This window comes from Camelus ferus, chromosome 1 (assembly GCF_009834535.1).
Source record: "Camelus ferus isolate YT-003-E chromosome 1, BCGSAC_Cfer_1.0, whole genome shotgun sequence".
NCBI classification, from domain to species: domain Eukaryota; kingdom Metazoa; phylum Chordata; class Mammalia; order Artiodactyla; family Camelidae; genus Camelus; species Camelus ferus.
Window position 1 is genome coordinate 57,094,255 of NC_045696.1, and position 19,618 is coordinate 57,113,872.

General features: G+C 33.0%; 1 protein-coding gene across 1 annotated transcript in view; it reads left to right on the forward strand.

The window, feature by feature from the left end:
* The window catches only part of STXBP5L (syntaxin binding protein 5 like), a 285,098-nt gene that overhangs the window by 200,718 nt on the left and 64,762 nt on the right, over positions 1–19,618 (forward strand). Inside the window, 2 exon segments of the mRNA XM_032480092.1 lie at positions 11,034–11,185; positions 13,049–13,120. Of these exon segments, the coding sequence (XP_032335983.1) occupies positions 11,034–11,185; positions 13,049–13,120 (224 nt within the window).

Sequence of the window (19,618 nt, forward strand, 5' to 3'; positions counted from 1 at the left end):
AACTCCATTATTTCCTCTATATTTATTCATTAGTGTTTTACTGGTTAGAGAGCATAGCTTCCTATCTTACTTGTTCATTTGTTTCTATCAGCGTGGAATCATGGATTTCTATTTTGTTCAGTGAGATAAGATCTATTATTATCATTTGTTATTGTGATGTTCTAATTGTCCCAGATTCAGCCCTATGGGACCCCATCAAGATGGCTTCTGTGTCCTTTTGATATGTTCCTATCATTCTTTGAGCAGGTTCTTGTTTTCTGGTGCTACATGACATTTCATGTTTATCTGATAGATTCCTTTCTCTAACCCTGGAATCAACTTTTTGCAGGGAACTCTGGTTCCTTTCATTAGAGAATTAGAAACAAGTATTTGTATGTATATATATGTTTATATATACACATATACAAACACACACGTTCAAATATATGTATATATACAGTTGACCCTTGAGCACATGAACTGCATGGGTCCTTATATGTCGAATTTTTTCAATAAATGCTATTATAGTGCACCATCTGTGGTTGGTTGAATTTGAGGATGCGGAACCAGAGATATGGAGGGCCAACTATAAAGTTATACGGGAATTTCAGTGCAGAGGGTCAGTGCCCCTAACCTCCATGTTGTTCAAGGATCAACTGTATTTGTAAATATATATTTATATACATATATGGTATATGTATACACATTTGTATCAGATACTGTTTTCTAAATAATATTCTCTAATATATAAAAAATGTATGTATATGTGTAAATATGTGTGCATGAATGGGTGTCGAATCCTTTTATTGCTTAGAAGTCTACCAGTACATGAATAAGTCATAATTTGTTTATCCATTCTCCTGTTAATACACATTTGGATTATTTCCATTTGGAGGCTCTTATGGGGGCTTCAGTGAACATTGTTGTACACATTTTGAGGGACTTGTACAGTAGTCCCTTGGTATATGTCAGGGGATTGGCTCCAGGACTCTATACAGGTACCAAAATCTGTGTATGCTTAAGTCCCATAGTAATCCTTCTATATCTGTGGGTTTCATATCCACAGATTCAACCAGCTAAGGATCATATGTTAGAGTTTGTGATCCGCAGCTGAATCCATGAATGTGGAACTAAAGGATACAGGGGGCTGACTGTGTATTTACTGAAAAAAAATCTGCATGTAAGTGGACCTGCACAGCTCAAACCTATGTTGTTGAAGGGTCAACTGTATTTTATTTCTATCAGTAAATACCTAGGATTGGAATCACAGGGTAATGGGCTAGGTGTATGTTTAATTTTTATTAAAAAATACTAAAAATTTTTTCAAAGTTATTATACAGTTTACATTACAACCAGCAATATGTGAACATTCAGTTGTTCTAAATCCTCACCAATAAATTTGGTGTTGTAAGTCTCTTAATTAGCCTTTCCAAAGGGTGTAACTCATGATGTTGAGCACTGTTTTCATATGTTGATCATTTATATATCTTCCCTTACGGACATTGTGTTCAAATCTTTTACCCATTATTTTTTCTTTTTATTATTGAATGCAGAAGTTTTTAAAAATTAATTCTCTATTCGTCTCTTTGTTAGTGTAGGTATTGCTAGTATTTTCCTCCAATCTGTGACTTACCTGTTTTTAATGGTACCTTTTTATAAGCAGATTTTAATTTTGAAGCAGCGTAAGTTATCCATTTTTTCTTTTATGTTTATTGTTTTTTGTGTTCTAAGAAATCTTTGTCTACCTCAAGTTCTTTTTTTTAACTAGAAGTTTTATAACTGTAGCATTTATGTTTAGGTCTATGATCAATCTCCAATTAATTTTAAGTTGGTTTCTTTTTTGTTCCACATATATTTAGCTGTTCCAATATCATTTGATAAAAAGATCCTCTGTTTTCCATTGAATTCTTTTCACATGGTTGTCAAAAAATCAAGTGTGGGTCTATTTCTGGAATCTCTACTCCATTAAACTATTTTTCTTCCTACACCCATATCACACTGTCTTAATATGGCTTTGTAGTAAGTCTTGCAGTCAGTTATTGGGTAATATAAGTCCTTTGAATTTGTTATACTTTTTCAGAATTGTTCTGGTTATTCTAGGTCTTTTGAATTTCTGTCAGGAAACACAGCTGCTTGGAGAGCTGAGCTCTTTAGGTGTCAGAGTAGCTGCTTAAAACAATGAGCCAAAATGAAGACTTCAATCAATTACTTTAATGGTGTAAGCAAGAAACAAAACTGGAAAAAACACCAACTTCCCCCTGTTCTATTTTCCCCCCATGGAACAGCACGTCAGTTGAGAGTCAGGTGGATCAGCACAAGCATAGAGGACTTCTCGCTGTTGGGGTTGTCCCAAACAAAAGATTCTGACAATTGAGGTCAGAGGAGAGGGCAAAGGGGGAGGACTAGGGGTGGAAGAAATCTAGGTACAGAGTTAGAGTGTGGAAAAGAATATTCAGAGTACTGCCTACTTCCCCAGTTAGGAGACCTCAGTAGAGGCATGTGAAGACTTCTGCATAGGCCTCAGAAAAAAAGAGACTTAAAAATGAAGGCACTTGACCTAGGGATGCAAATGGGCATAAGAATATGACCTGCCAGAGGGACCTGAATCCCTTCAGAGATTCCAGTGCATTGGCACTAGGTCTGGTCTTGGGATGGCAACTTTCCTTTGAGAGGCCTACCAGGTAAAGTCTTTGTAATTGCCTATGGTCAGACTGTAAAATCACACAAAAGTTTTTAGCCGGCAGCTAGACTCCTCAAGTTCCATATGCATTTTAGAATCAGCTTGGCAATTTCATTCAAAAAAGCTTGTGAGGATTATCATTCAGGTTTTGTTGAATCCATGAAAAATTTAGGGGGAAATTGGCATGCTGATATTATTGAGTCTTCCCATCTTACCAACATGGTTTAACATTCCACTTATTTGGCATCTTTAATTTCTCTCAAGTAGACTGTTATTGCATATACTTTGTTAAATTTTTCAAGTAGACTGTTATTGCATATACTTTGTTAAATTTATTTCAAAGTATTCCATATAAGTTGATACTATTGCAAATGGTATTTGTTTTTTATTTTATTTTTAAAATGTTTTTTATTGAAGTATAGTCAGTTTACAATGTTGTGTCAATTTCTGGTGTACAGCACACTACTTCAGTCATATAGGAACATACATATATTTGTTTTCATATTTTTAACCATAAGTTACTAAAAGATACTGAATATAGTTCCCTGTGCTATACAGTAGACACTTGTTTACCTATTTTATATATAGTAGTTAGTATGTGCAAATCTCAATCTCCCAATTTATCCCTTCCCCCCCTCTTCTCCGCCCCCAGTAACCATGTTTGTTTTCTATGTCTGTGAGTCTGTTTCTGTATTTAGATAAGTTTGTCTTTTTTTTTAACATCTTGTATTGAGTTATAGTCATCTTACAATCTTGTATCAAATTCCAGTGTAGAGCATAATTTTTCAGTTATACATGAACATACATACATACATTCATTATCACTTTTTTTTTTTTGCTGTGAGCTACCACAAGACCTTGTATATATTTCCCTGTGCTATACAGTATAATCTTTATCTATTCTGCTTATGCCTGTCAGTATCTACAAATTTTGAAATCCCAGTCTGTCCCTTCCCACCCCGCTCCCCCTTGGCAACTACAAGTTTGTATTCTATGTCTGTGAGTCTGTTTCTGTTTTGTATTTATATTCTTTTTTCTCTTTTTTTAGATTCTGCATATAGTGATATCATATGGTATTTTTCTTTCTCTTTCTGGCTCACTTCACTTAGAATGACATTCTCCAGGTCCATCCATGTTGCTGCAAATGGCATTATTTTATTGTTTTTTTATGGCTGAGTAGTATTCCATTGTATAAATATACCACAACTTTATCCAGTCATCTGTTAATGGACATTTAGGTTGTTTCCATGTCTTGGCTATTGTAAATTGTACTGCTATGAATATAGGGGTGCATGCGTCTTTTTGAATTAAGATTCCCTCTGGATATATGCCCAGGAGTGGGATTGCTGGATCATATGATAAGTCTATTTTTAGTGTTTTGAGGACTCTCCCTACTGTTTTCCATAACGGATACACCAAACTACATTCCCACCAGCAGTGTAGGAGGGTTCCCTTTTCTCCACAGCATTTATCTTTTGTGGACTTTTGAATGATGGCCATTCTGATTGATGTGATGATACCTCACTGTAGTTTTGATTTGCATTTCTCTGATAATTAGTGATATTGAGCATTTTTTCATGTGCCTATTGGCCATTCGTATGTCTTCGTTGGAGAATTGCTTGTTTAGGTCTTCTTCCCATTTTTGGATTGGATTGTTTTTTTCTTATTGAGTTGTATGAGCTGTTTATATATTCTGGAAATCAAACGCTTGTCATCTCATCTTTTGCAGATATTTTCTCCCATTCTGTAGGTTGTCTTTTTGTTTTGCTTATGGTATCCTTTGCTGTGCAAAAGTTTATAAGTTTAATTACATCCCATTTGTTTATTTTTGCTTTTATTTCTATTGCTTGGGTAGATTTCCCTAGGAAAACATTTCTGAGATTTATGTCAGATAATGTTTTGCCTATATTTTCTTCTGAGAGGTTTATAGTGTCTTGTCTTATGTTTAAGTCTTTAAGCCATTTTGAGTTTTATGGGGGTCCCAGGCTGTTCTATTCTGCACACACCCCAGGCCAGAGCTCACACTGCTTTCCAGTCCCAAGGCTGCCTCTGGGCAGTGGGCTCCAGCTCTCTGCCTGCGCTTCTCACCAATCTCCAGCAGCCAGTCTTGGCTGGTCCCTGCTGGACTAGTCCCTCGCATCTAGGGCCGGGGATCGCAGGGACCGTCGGTGTCAGTTTCCCTTAGTTCTGTCTGCCAAGCAGTTGCCACTTTCTCCTTGGAGCCTCAGAAGCTCTGCTTCTGTCCCCGCTGACCTCCCGGCTACAGAGCAGGAGTCCCAGTGGGAGGGTGCCTTTCTTCCTATGCCGCTCATTCCCTGCAGGACCAGTCTTGCACCGATTTTTTCTTTTTTTTTTTTTTTTCTGACCGGATTTTGTGAGAAGCTTCCTGTATTTTGAAATGAAAGACACTCTGCCAGAGGTCAGTAGGTGTTCTGGGCGATTCAGTGGGTTTGTAGATGTAATCCTTGGTGTATTTGTGGGAAAGGGCAAGCTATGAGTCTCTACTCTGTCATCTTGGCTCCTTCTGGTATTATTTTAAAATTCATTTTCTAATTGTTCACTGCTGGTATTTAGAAACATTAGTGTTTTTCTACATTGAACTTGTATCCTATAGCCATGTTAATTTACTTATTGAACTAGGACTTGCATGTGGTTCCCTAAAGATTTTCTATATAGATAATTTTGTCTCTATGAATAGAAATCAATTCTACTTTAGGCTTTCCACTGTTTGTCTTTTATTTATTTTTCTTTATTGCACTGGTTAGGACCCTTGAGTAGACATGGTTAGAATGCACACTTTGCTTTACTCCCAATGTCAGGGAACAGTATTCAATATTTCACTATTAAGAATATAATTAGCTGTAGATTTGTCAAAGACTCCTTTTAATCGTAATTTGCTGAAGAATTTTATCATGAGTGGCTTATGGATCCAGTCAGATTCTTTCATTGTATCAGTTAAGATGACTGTATTGTTTTCTCTCTTATTTTGTCACTTTGGTGAATTACACTGACTAATTTTCAAATAATATACTATTGTTGCATTGCTGGAATAAATCCCAGTTGGTCATAATGTGTTAGGATTTTAATATGTTGCTCCATTTGCTATGGCAATGTATTGCTAATGATTTCTTGGATTTTTTTTTGATGAGGAATGTTAATTTTTAATTTTCTTTTTCTGTAATGTCTTTGTCAGGTTTTTATATCAAGATTTTTTAGGCCCCATAAAATGAACTGAAAAGTGTTCTTGCCTCTTCTGTTTTTAGAAAAGTTTGAATAAGATTGATATTATTTCTCTCCTATGTGTTTGAATTAACCAGGAAAGCCACGTGGGCCTAGAGTTTTCTTTGTGGGAAGGTTTTAAATTACAATTTCAATTTTTAAAATAGACATAAGGCTATTCAGATTTTCTCTTTTTTTCTGATTATAATATGTAATTGTATTGTCTTCTTGAAATCAGTTTAACAATACTATAAAACTCCATGTGTCCTTTTGAAAATTTTTATTTGAATGAGAGATACTTTAAATTCTATAGTGCTTTACAATTTTCAAAAGTTTCATACACATGATTTCATATAATCCTATAATAACCCTTTTATTAACCCCCTACCCCTATGTTGCCCCTCCCTTCTTCCCTCTCCCCATTGGTAACCACAGTTTGTTCTCTTTATCTGTGAGTCTGCTTTTTTTTTTAATCCACTATTTTATTGTATTTTTTAGATTTCACACATAAGTGATATCATACAGTATTTGTCTTTCTCTGTCTGACTTACTTCACTTATCATAATGCCCTCCAAGTCCATCCATATTGCTGCAAATGGCAAAATTTCATTGTCAACACTGATATTGTCAATCTTTTCAATTTTATCTCCTCTGATGGATTCAGTGGTATCTAAATGTGGTTTTAATTCACATATTCCTGGTAACTAATGATGTTCAGCATCTTTTAAGTGCTTATTTCACACTTGTGCATCTTTGATAAAATGTCTGGTCAAATCTTCTATTTTTTTAGTCAAGTTGCCTTATTATGAGAGTTCTATGAATATTTTGAGTAAGATATGTATTTTCCAAATGTTTTCTCTCAGTCCATGGCTTGCATTTTCATTTTGTTAATGGTATCTCTTGTAGAGCAAAACAGTTTAATTTGGGTATCATGCATTACCAATTTATTTTATTGTTTGTGCTTTTCATGTCCTGTTAAAACTGTTGCCTAACCCAGGATTACTATGATTTTCTCCTGAACCATTTTAATTTGGTTTTATGGAGGGTAAAAGTTAAGGTTCAATATTTTACTTATGGGAATCTAATTGTTTTTACCATCATTTACTGAAAAGATTATCTTTCCTCTGAATTACCATAGCACTTTTGTCAAGTATTAATTGGTCATTTATATGTGAGTTTGTTTGTAGCTATTCTTCTGTTCCACTAATATTTATGTTCATCTTTACTTTAATATTAGCTTGTCATGATTCCTGTAGCTTTAGAGTAGGTCTTAAAATTATATAGTGTATATCCTCAAACTTTATTTTTCAAAACTCTTTGGGCTATTCTAGATCATTGCTTTTTCATACATATTATAGAATTATGTTTTCAATTTCTTAAAAATTCTGCTGGGATTTTGTTTGGAATTGCTTTGACTTTGTAGGTCAATTTGGGGAAAATTAACAATATTAAGTGTCTTCTGACCATTGATCAAGATATATTTAGGGCTTCCTTAATTTCCCTCAACAATTATAATTTTCAGTATACATGTTTTCCACATGTGTTGTTAAACATGCCTATTTCATAATTTTGATTCTTTTATGAATATTGGAGAGTTCTATAAATTTCAATGTAGTCAAGGACGTTGATAGTGTTGTTCAAAACTTCTATATCCTTACTATTTTTGTCTAAATTGCAGCTTAATTGGAATATTTAGATCACTGACATTAATGTGATTATCCCTATTGTTGGGTTGAATGCAAACATTTTCCTATTTTCTATTTGTCTCATTTGTTCTCACCTTTTTTGAAATGTGCATGTTTTAATGATTCTATTTTATCTCCTATTGTCTTATTTTTAAAATTTTAATTAGAAAATTTTAGTTTGCTTCATGCTATATACATATATATGTGTGTGTGTGTGTACACACACACACACAAACATACACACACACGTATATCTTTAACTTATCAAATTCTCACAGTGTATGTGAAATGGTACAATGCTGTTTAACAGTATACTTCTATTCCTTCTCCTGTTTTTAGTACTACTGTTGTCATGTATTTTATTTCTATAAATGTTATAAACCCCACAGTACATTGCTATTTTCACTTTAAATGACCAATTATTTTTTGAATAAGTAAGTCTTTAATATTAACCCACATATTTACCATTTATGGTGCTCTTCATTACTTAGTGTAGATCAATATTTCTATCTGGAATCATTTTTCTTCTGCCTGAAGGACTACCTTTACTTTTTCTTGTACTACAGGCCTCCTAGTGATGAATTCCCTCACCTTTATTCATGTGTAAAAATCTGTATTTTGCCATTTGAAAAATATGTGCTGAGTATAGAATTTTAATTTGTCCCATTATTATCATTTGTTGCTTTGTAAATGTCATAGCATCGTCTTTAGGTTTGTGTAGTTTCTGATGAGTAGATTTCATCATTCTTATTTTTGCCTCTGGGTAGGAAATGTATATTTTCTCTCCAGCTGCTTTTAATATTTTCTATGACTAGTTTTCAGCAATGTGATTATGATGCTTGTATTTTTCTTCATGTTTATTCTGCTTGGATCTCTAGGTTTATTATTATCATCAGGTTTGGCTATCATTTTGCTATTTTGGTGGGCATTTCTTGAAATATGTTTTCTGCTGATCTTTCTTTCCAAAACTCCGATTACATTTATTCTAGACTGCTCAATTTTTCCCAGGGGTCAGTGGGGTTTTTTTTTTTTTTCCTGTCAAGTTCCATTTTGGAGATTTTCTATTGTCATTTATTCAAGTTCACTATTCTTCTCTGCTACAATGTATAATATTCAGATAAAAATATCTGAAATGATAAATTATGTCTACAAATTTGATTTGAGTGTTTTTATATCTTCCATTTCTCACTTTATCACATTCATGTTTTCCTCAACCTTCTTGAATATCTGGAATGTAGTTTACAAAGCATTTTTAATATCTTCTCTGCTAATTTTATCATCTGTTTCATTTTTAGGTACAGTTCTGTTGTTTAATTTTTTTCCACTGGTTGTTGGTCTTTTTTCCTGACTCTTTATAGTCCTACTACTTTTCATATAGTGAACAATGTGAATTTTACATTTATGGTGGCATTTTGTTGGATTCTTTTCATTAGATGTTTTTCTCAAAGACAGTTATGTTACTTAATCATTGTTTTTAAGAAAAGCCTTTATGGCTAATTTGTTCCCACTACTGAAGTAACACCCTTCTATCTGCTATCCCATGTAGTGGGAGATCTCAGCAGTTTGGCTGGTAGTGACATGAAATAGCCTTAGCCTTGCGTGAGCTTTGGGAACTGTTCTGCTTTATCTTTTTGGTGGTTTGTTCCCAAGCCTGAGATATTTTACTCACATGGATGCACAGATTGAGACAAAATCTCAAGAGGACCATTCCATAAATCTCTGGTATATTCTGTCTGTACAGCTGTCTTCTCTCTAGTATTTTGCCTCAAATTCTAACTGCTTTTGCAGCATCAGATCTCTGGCTCCTCAGTTCAGTGAGACTACTGATCGCTCCTTGAGTTTCCTGTGCTCAAGCCTGGGAAATCTCTCTAATCACCAAGCTAGAATACTTAGTATAAACTAGAATAACTAAAGTTTACTTAATTGTTATCCCTTTCAGATCTTATTTTGCGGTGCTTGTTGACTAATATGTTAATACTGTTGTTTAATATATTTTGTCTAGCTTTCTAATTGTTTAAGGTAGGAGATTAAATCCAGTATCCTTACTATTCAACAGCCACTGCCTGAGCTCCCTAAACCTAAGCTATAACTTTTTCCAGTGTTTTTATTTTTGATTCAAAAATAATTATTTTGGTTGGTGTCAGACATTCTAGTTACCTATTTTTTTTCTTTTCTCAGTATTGCATTTTGGAACTCTTTTAAAACATAATTACTTCTGCTTACAGATATGATTTTAAAGTTTAGAGATTAAGTTTCCATAATATGTGATATATTAAGATCAATTCTACTTTTGTGTGGAAAATTTTCAAAGTACTTTAGTAACATTTCTGATTTGATGCTCATAAAAGCCCTATGAATTAGAAAAATCTAGTATTATAACTCTCATCATCAAGTAAATAAACTAAGGTCTAGCAAGATTCATTAATTTTTCTCAGTCATATAACCTGTAAATAATGAGATGGGATCTTCTGACTTTTATGACAATGTTTTTTCCAGTTTCCAGAGTCTGTCTTACTGGAAGATGTAAAATTTTACGTAAAATAGCAAAACACCTAGTATGGTCGAAACTTTATTTTAACTTTGTGTGAAGAAGGCAGTGTGGTGGAGTGGAAAGAACTAGATTGAGAGTGAGCAAATGATCTGTGAGCCAGATTTAATCTAAGTTCCGTAATAAAAAACAACATGGAACTTGTATAAAATAAACAAAACAACTTTCATGAAACTAGTATATATTTAGTTTAGGAAGCAAAAAGCATAGAGTTACAATTGTTCAGCTAGAGGGCATGTTGTAAATGGAGAAAAAAGTTAGCTCAGTGTATGCCACTGGTTAAGGTGACCAAAATGCCTGCTCAGGAGAGTGGTTTTTATTTTTTAGGAGATTTAATTAAGAAATAAATGGTCTTTGTATTTTAATAAGTGGGACAAAATAAAGAACCAAAGATTGAGAAATTTTTAATTTTTATAAATGAAAGTTCTATCTATATGCATATCTATTATGGTATCAAAACCTTAGATATATGAAGTTAATTTTGATGTAAATTTTTGCGTTAATATAATTTTATTTGAAAAAGGCATCTAATTGCATCTACTTAAGCATCTGTAGCTATTAAAGTATGACATTTCTTGACCTATTTCCTGCCTTGTAGTAAAAAGATTTTATATAATTCTCCTGTAAAAACATAAAAAAAACAAGTTAAAGAGCAGATTGAGTGCTCACATGATGAGTACTTACATGATAAAATTTATGAGAAAATATGGTTGCAGGTCATTTCTGGTTTTTGCAGCAGACATGGCTAGTATACAAGGTTAACCTATCCTATGTAAAGACACGATATCCTGACTTTACACCAGTCACTCCCTTACCTCCCCAGCCTTAAAGCATTACTTTCCAAAATCATATTTTTAACTCAAAGATTAAAAATAATAATGGCTGGTATGATACATTTAGTTGCATTTTTTTTTTCTCTCAGAGTTGCATTTGGGAACTGCAATGGGTTGGCTGTGGTGGATTTTATACAGAAGACAGTTCTGTTAAGCATGGGGACCATTGACCTATATAGATCAAGTGACCTATACCAACGACAACCACGGTCTCCTCGAAAAAACAAGCAGTTCATTGCAGGTAGGAGATAAAACAAGACGGTTTTGAGCTTGGTTAGCTCTCCTGTTTTCTTACCTTTAGATTTCTTGTCTTTCTTCTGTGATGCCATTCAAATGTATAGCGTTGTAAAGTCAACAAATTTACAATACCATGTAAGTAAGTTTGGACAGAAACATAGTAAGAATCTTTGAAAGGGTAAAGAAGTGGTTTAAACTTCAGTTTGCTGTTAGGAAACATCTCAAGTTTAAGTTGAATTCCTAAGAAATAACAAAATAAGAAGCTATTAAATATAAAAATGCTAAGAAAATCAGGCTCTTTGGTTAAAAGACCTTCTTGCAATGGTTATGTAAAACAGGATAATTTTCTTCTAATATAACTTTAAAAATATAACTTAAGGTCATTCACTACTTTTTTAAAATTATCTCCATTTTTTTAGCTGTCACCTTTCCTCATTAGATGGTGACTTTCTTAGAGGCATTTTTACAAAATGCAGTAAACATTATTCATTAACATTTTAAATTGCTATAAAAGATAATTTTTCCTGACAGGACCAATTATAAAAGAAAAATATATAACATTATTAGATGATATCCCAAATCATCCAAAGTTTTACTGAAATTTCAGTGTGTATATACAAATAGTTGGCTTTGTAAACATTGCCAAAATTTTTTATATTTTTTGTCCACTGATATAGTCTAGTTGGTAAAAAAAATGAGTTGAGTTAAAAGGTTTGCATATGGAAATGCATCTATAATATTGTTATTTTTAGACAGCTCTTTAAATTTTCTGTTTTTTAAAAAATAATCAATTGAATATTAACACCTTTACTAAATATGCCCATGCAAACACTAAAGTAAAAAGACTACATTATGGTAGGTGTTATTTCTTAAGTAACAAGTGTGTCAAATTGAAAATGTAATAATGAAGGAAGTTTCAGAATACTGAAATTCTCCCTCTTCGTTAATCTTTCTTTTGTAAACCTCAACCCTTTCCAGATTTCTAGTTTAGACCCTTTTCCAAAGCATGACATTTCTCCTTCAGAACCTGGAGTTTCTTAGGTTTTTGTTAGGGATCTCAACTTTTAGCAATATTTTAGAATGCTAGAAATGTTAAAAATTATACAGGTTCTGCTTCTGCCACTTCTGGCTTTTGAAAGAAAGGCAGAATAAGAGAAGATTGATCTTTGAAAGTTTGTCGACTCTCAGTAGGAAGATGTCAGGGGATAGTAGGCACTGTTTGCATGCTGAAAACACCAATTCGATCAGAAAAGCTGTAGATCTATGACAGCATCTGTTATCTGCTAGATATACACCATAGGGTGACAAAATATGTTGTGACAGAGGTAATACAACTGTTATTTAATTTAAACTTATTGAGCCTCAAAAATTATGATTAGAGTTCAGATTTTTATGACTTTAAATATAAGCAGAGTTTACTCATTGTATATACTAAAATTAGGGAAAATTGATGATTTTGTACTTTGTTATACAAATAAAATATTAAAGACAAAAATCCCTAAGCTTTCTTTTTAATATCAAAGACTAAAGACAACCATTTTTATATTTATGAGGTAGCATAAATATTATTTGTAAGCCAAATAAGTTTACTATGTAAAAAGCATATAAGAAGATATGCTATTTTTATAAGATATTTGATGATTGAATAAAATTATTATAGCATTCTCATCATTCATCTATCACCTCTTACTTTCTAACTGATTTATTTTTTAATATTTCCTCTCTAATTTGATTACCTAAACTTGCTGCAATTTCTTCATCTTGGCTGTTCTAGATTCTGGTATGATATCACTTCCTTTCACTTTAGACTATTTTTCTCTCTTTCTTCTGCCTGCTGCTGATGCTGGTGCTCTGGCATGTTCCAAAGACAACTTTTGCATGCGTGGCCTGTCTAACTTTTATCCTGATTTAACGAAACGGATCCGTACTTCTTATCAGAGTAAGTTCTATAAAGGCTAGGCAAATAGCTTTTTTAAGTCATAATGCTTGAGTTAAATCCACACATCTGTGCTCAGTAATGTGTTTTTAAAAACACATTCAGCTTGCATGCAATTTTTTATTTTGTTATGGAAATGCAACCTGATAATTTTAATAAAAATTATACAAATATTTCAAATAGTTATTGTCATATACCCATTAATCATATTCATTGTTTCAGTGTTTATTTCAAACCATGCCCCGTTAGTCCAAGAGTCATTGTCTTTTGTTCTGAGGAGGAAGAGCCATGGTGTCCTTGTAAATAATAAACCTGGTATTCTAGTATCAATAATAATTGAGTGCTTTCTCATTTTGGAAACCTTGTGCCATTCTATAAAATCATTCTGTAAATTATTCTAGCTCTTTCTAATTTCTGATGCTTTTTATTAAAATAGAATATACATATACATTTCTTTAGTGATTTTAGGAACACTGTAAAATTGGGAATTAAGGTCACAAATATCCAGTAATATTAACATTTATCATAGTATCAAATGGTTCAGAAAGAGTGGGAAGAGCATGATTGGAGGTGTAGTGATACTAGTGTTGTGTATATGTTAATGTTTAAAAAGGCTGCTTAACAATACAGGTAATATGACCTACTGTATAAAATATATGTACACACACATGTTTGTATTCTGAATTTCTTCAGATTTCACCTCACCAGCTTGTAGGTACTTAATGGAATCCCATCACTTGTAAAAACCTATAACTTTGTGTTCCATTAGCTAAAAGAAGTCAATCCCTCTGAAATCCTTAAAAATTTTCTTGGAGTGCCCAGAGAGTGACTTACTTTTGCTCTTAAGTATTCTCTAGTTTTCTATTCCAGCAGAGCACTTCCCACTGCCTCTTCTCCTGGTGCCTTATGATAGAACGCTGATATCCTTGTTGGCTTCTGCTATTACTAAAACAGAAACTTATTAGATATTATGATAATGTTTCTTGACCCCTGGAAATTATATGAAATTTTAGTTTCTATAAATAAAATTCCCATAAAAGTTTTATTGGAACACAGCCACACTCATTCATCTACATATTGTCTATGGCTGTTTCCAGACTACAATGGCAGAGTTGAGTAGTTGCAATGAAACCACATGGCCCATGAGGCCTAAATATTTACTATCTTGCTCTTCACATAAAGGGTTTCAGTCTAAACCTTTTCTAGAAGTAGGCTCCAGTTGTTTAACACACATACTCAGACTTCTGAATCCTAGTTGAATCTTCTGAAGGTGGAATCCCCCATTTGTGTGTGTGTGTATCCACTTGTACAGATAGGAAAAGTTTCTGGAACATAAGATTGTAGATTTTATAAATTTCTTCTAGTTTTAATATACTTGATATTTCTATAATAAATATTTAACATTTTTATAGTAAAAAGAGGAATTGGATTCTGAGGATAAGAAGCAGAAGCAGGCACTTAGTTAATACGAATTCTACAATATCAACCATGATGTAAAGGTTAAAGAAGTTCTGAGACATGCTCATTAACCTCTGATTACTTCAATAATCTTATATTGCCTTCAGAATAAAAAAGCCAAGATTTTAAATCTTCATTCAAGGTATTCTAAAATATAATTCTTTTCTACATCTTCAAATGAATTTTCTACTCCTATAAACATACTCCTCTTAAACCACATGTATCTTAGTACTCTTATAATTTACTCTCCTTAGATTTCAGTCCCTATGGTAAACCTTTCTTGCTGCCATCAGAGCCCTTTGTGCCAGTTCCTTAATTTAACTGTCTACAGTGCCAACAGTGTACAGACTTGTACACAGTGGTGTCTGAACCATTTAGTTGATACTTAGCCTAGATTCATTTGTATGTTTACATATTTTATGCATATGCACTACCTTTATAAATGCATTCTAGGAACCTAAAGACCATATCTGAAATTCTTATTGTCATCTACACTGAGCCCAAGTATAAGCTCAGCAAGTCAATGATGATGGTTGTCGGTTAATGCATGACAGCAGATTCTTTTTGCTCACATGAACAGCCAGGAGACTTCTCAAATTTGACAAATGGGAGCAGAAATAACTTCTGTAGTTACTGGGTTCACTCATATTTTGCAAAAGAAATTAGTCTCTTCTAAACAAAGAATTGAAGCATCAAAACAGAAGTAAAATAAAGTCCTTAGAAGGCCATAGAGAGATGCTCCATGTCTCCCATTAGTGAGCTACCTGGGAGCTCAGACAAGCCCTGGGATTTGAAATCAGTTCTTTAAAGCCTTCTTTTGATAACCAATATTGTATATTTTAATAAGGGACTGACTCTTCAATGATTTGAAGGTATAGTCTGGAATTTGCTTTTAAAAATAAATTTTATGAAAATATAGCTTTAAGTTTAACTATTGGATCAATTAACTTTGTTACATTTCTGCAGATTCATTTTGTTAAGATTGTACGGCCTTTTTATTAATTGTTTCCTAGCTTTCAGAAAAGCATATATGCATTGTCCCTATTTGGGGAAACTTAACCCACTTCCAGTGAGTGTCTGTTTCTATTCTGGGATTGTGCTCAGCAATCTGACTCAGTGTTACATTATTTAATGGTTATTATAACTCTTTGAGCCAGATAGATATTTATTAGTAGATTCCCCTATAGATGAGAAAATTGAAGTTGAAAGAGATTAAATTAGTTTCTCAAAGTCACATAGATTAAGTAGGAAACAAAATTAGGCCTATCTGATACAAAAGTGACTTCACATGCTTTCCACTATATTATCCTGTGTCTCTAAGTGTCTCAGTATCAGGTGTGTTGGAAACCAATTCTATTATTCTATAATAATAAACCACTTTTTTTTTTTTTTTTACAATTTAAGTCATCAATGAGAATATATTCAAAAATGAAACAATTTAAAATTGATTTTACAATTGAGATTGAATAAGTTGTTCTCTGAAATCCATTTTTATATTCTTTATATCAGTTTTGCTCTCTAAGTGTTATCACAGTCTATTTTGAACCTTACACTTTTTATTTCTGAAAATGGAATTTCAATATATCATTTAATTTCTCAAAACTCAGTAAGAAAACAAACAACCCAGTAAAAATAGGGGCCAAAGAAGATACAGTGATAAAAATAAGCATATGAAAAGACACAACAACATTCATTATTAAGAAACTCAAAACTACAATGAGATTGTAGAATAGATAAACAAGATTATACTGTATAGCACAGGGAAATATATACAAGATCTTATGGTAGCTCATGGAGAAAAAAATGTGACAATGAATATATATATATTCATGTATAACTGAAAAATTGTGTTCTACACTGGAATTTGATACAACATTGTAAAATGATTATAAATCAATAAATGTTAAAAAAAAAAAACTACAATGAGATATCATGATATATCTATTATAGTGGCTACAATTAAAACGACTGATGATAGCCAGTATTGGCAAGAATGTAGAAGTAGGGGGAAGGGTACAGTTCAAGTGGTAGAGCACATGCTCAGCACCCAAGAGGTCAGGAGTTCAATCCCCAGTACCTCCTCCAAGTGAAAATCAATGAAGAAGCCTAATTACCTCCCCCTCATAAAGAATGTAGAGGAAGTAGAACCGCTCCCATCCTACTAGTGGGAGTGTCTGTATAACCCCTTTAGCCGGTTCTTAAAAATTTTAAACTTACTCTTATAATATGATCTAACCATTTTACATCTAGTTATTTACCTTAGATAAATGAAAGCATATATCCATGCAAAGACATTCATAGCAACCAAAAATGCAAAACATTTGTAGTAGTCAAAAACAAACAACTGAAGTCTCTATAGAAAGGTAAATGATTAAATGAATCTGTTATATGCATTCAATGGTTTACTGCCCAGCAATTAAAATGGAGTGCACTATTGATATGTGCTACACTATGGATAAATATCAAAATAATTACACTGAGTAAAAGAAACCAGACAAAAAAGGGCACATACTGTATGATTTCACTTATTTCATTTATACAAAATTCTATGAAATGAAAACTGCTTCAGAGTGACAGAAAGCAGATCCTTGGTTGCCTGGGGTTGGGAAGAAGGGTTACAAAAGGACACAAAGAAATTCTGGCATGATGGATACATTTATCTTGATTATTAGAGATGGTTTCACAGGTGTATACTTATGTCAAAATTTACCTAAATACTTTATAAATATGTCAAACTTCCAAGAGCTATTTTTTAAAAGAAATAGCCACATGAAGAGCAGGGAGCAGTGTATTCCAGGCAGAAGTGAACAGTTTCTAATAAGGTCCTAAGGTGATAAAGGACTTTAACAATCTTCTAGAAATAGAAAGAATGCCAAGGAGGCTGGGGGTATAGTGATTAAGAGGGAAAGTAGGTTGATTTTGATGTTTAGATGAGCAGGGTCAAGATCATACAAGCTTCTGAAGCAATTATAAGAAATTCAGTTTTATTTTGAGCAAGAGAATGATATGCTTTGATTTATGTCTTAAAATTGTTATCCACACTGCTGAATGAAGAAAATATTGTGTGGCCAAAGCAGAGTGAAGGCTAGTATAACAGTTAGGAGACCAGTATTGTACTCCAGCCAAGAAATGAAGGTAGCTTTGACTAGGGTGATAGCAATGTTGTTGGAGAAAAAACGATAGGTCCCCAAATCATTAACACTTAACAGAGCTACTAATTATAATTCAATTTGGGAGACCAGAAAATGCAATCAAGATGATTTCCAGATTTGGGCTTGAGCCACTATGTCATGATATTATTTACAAAGATGAAGAATCTAGGGTTGGGACAGTAGGGAATAGGGAGTTACATATTAAATTTTGGTGTGTCTGTCATTTATCCAAGTGAAGATGTCAAGTGGACATAAACAAATCTGAATATCAGGGCTGTAATTTAGTATATAATGGCATGAGAAAAAAGTTATGTAGGGGTGAAATGGGGACACAGGAAGGGAAAATGATGGGAAGAGGGGGATTGTGGATAGAGACAATAGGAATTTCAACATTTAATTTCCAGAGGAAGAGGAGTAGCTGGCAGAGAGAACTTGCCAGAGAGAAGAGAAGAAATGAGGAGACTGTTGCAGAAGCCAAAATAAAAGGGAGTGTTTCCAGAAGTGGTCAGCCACATCAAATGCTACAGATAGGACAAGTAGGGTAAGCTCAGAAAAGTGACATGGGTATTGTGCTGTGAAGGTTTTTAATGACCCTTTAAAAAGTAGTTTTGGAAAAGTATTGTGATAGAAGCTAACTCAGCACAAGTAAACTCTTTCAAGATGTTTAGTTATGAAGGGGTGTATAAAGCAACAATTGTCAAAGCTAAAGAATGAAATAGACAAATCTATAAATCTATAATCATAGCTGCGGACTCATCACTTCTCAGTAACTGAAAGAACAAATAGACAAAAATTGGTAAGCCTACAAAAAATGTAAGCAACTCTCTTAACCAAATTGACTTGACATAAATAGACACCTACATCATACAAATGAAGAATTTTTTTTCAAGTAGACATGGAACATTCACAAATATAGACTGAATCATGAAACGAGTTATAATGAATTATAAAGGACTGAAATCAAGTAGAATATGTTCCCTGATCATAAAAGAAATTAAATTAGAAATCAATAACCAAAATACATCTTAAAATCCCCAAATATTTGAAATTTAAGAATAGCTCATGGCTTCACAAGGAAATCACAGCGAATGTTACAAATATTTTTTAACTTGGTAAAAGTATGAACACAAAATATCAAAATTTGTGAAGTGTTGCTAAAGGAGTGCCTAAAGGAAAATTTAGAACATTAGATGCTTATATTGGGAAAAAAGAAAGCTCTAAAATCAATAATCTAAACTTCTTTGTTAAAACACTATTAAAAAAAAAAAAAAAGCATAACCCGCAATAAATAGAAAGGAAATTAAGATCAGAAATCAGTGAAAATGTGGTCAAACAATAGAGTAGCTCAATAAAATCACAAGATAATTCTTTCAAAAAATTACTAAGATCTATAAAACCCTAGTAAGACTGATCAAGAAAGAAGAAAAAACATACATAACCAATACCAGGAATAAAAAATGGAGCATCACTATGAATTCTACAGATAAAGTAAGATTATAAACAGCTATATTTCAGTATAAATTGACAATAAAGATGAAATTAAGATTTTTTGACAGAAAAAATTACAAAAACTGACAAACATTGGAAAATATAAATATACTCCTATCTGTAAAAAAATTTTCTATTCGAAATTAAATATCCACAGCAAAGAAAATGCAGGCCTCAAATGTCTTTACTGATTTATTCTATCAAACATTAAAGGAAGAAATAACACTAATCTTATGCAAACAGTTCCAGGGATAGAAAAAAGGGAGGACTCTTCCCAAATGGTTTGAGTCCAGCACAATGTTGCAAAACAAAATCTGATAAATACAGTAACTTAAGGAAAGGTGCAAGCCAGTCTCACTCATGAGCATAGACACAAAAATTATAAATATTACCAAATGGAAGA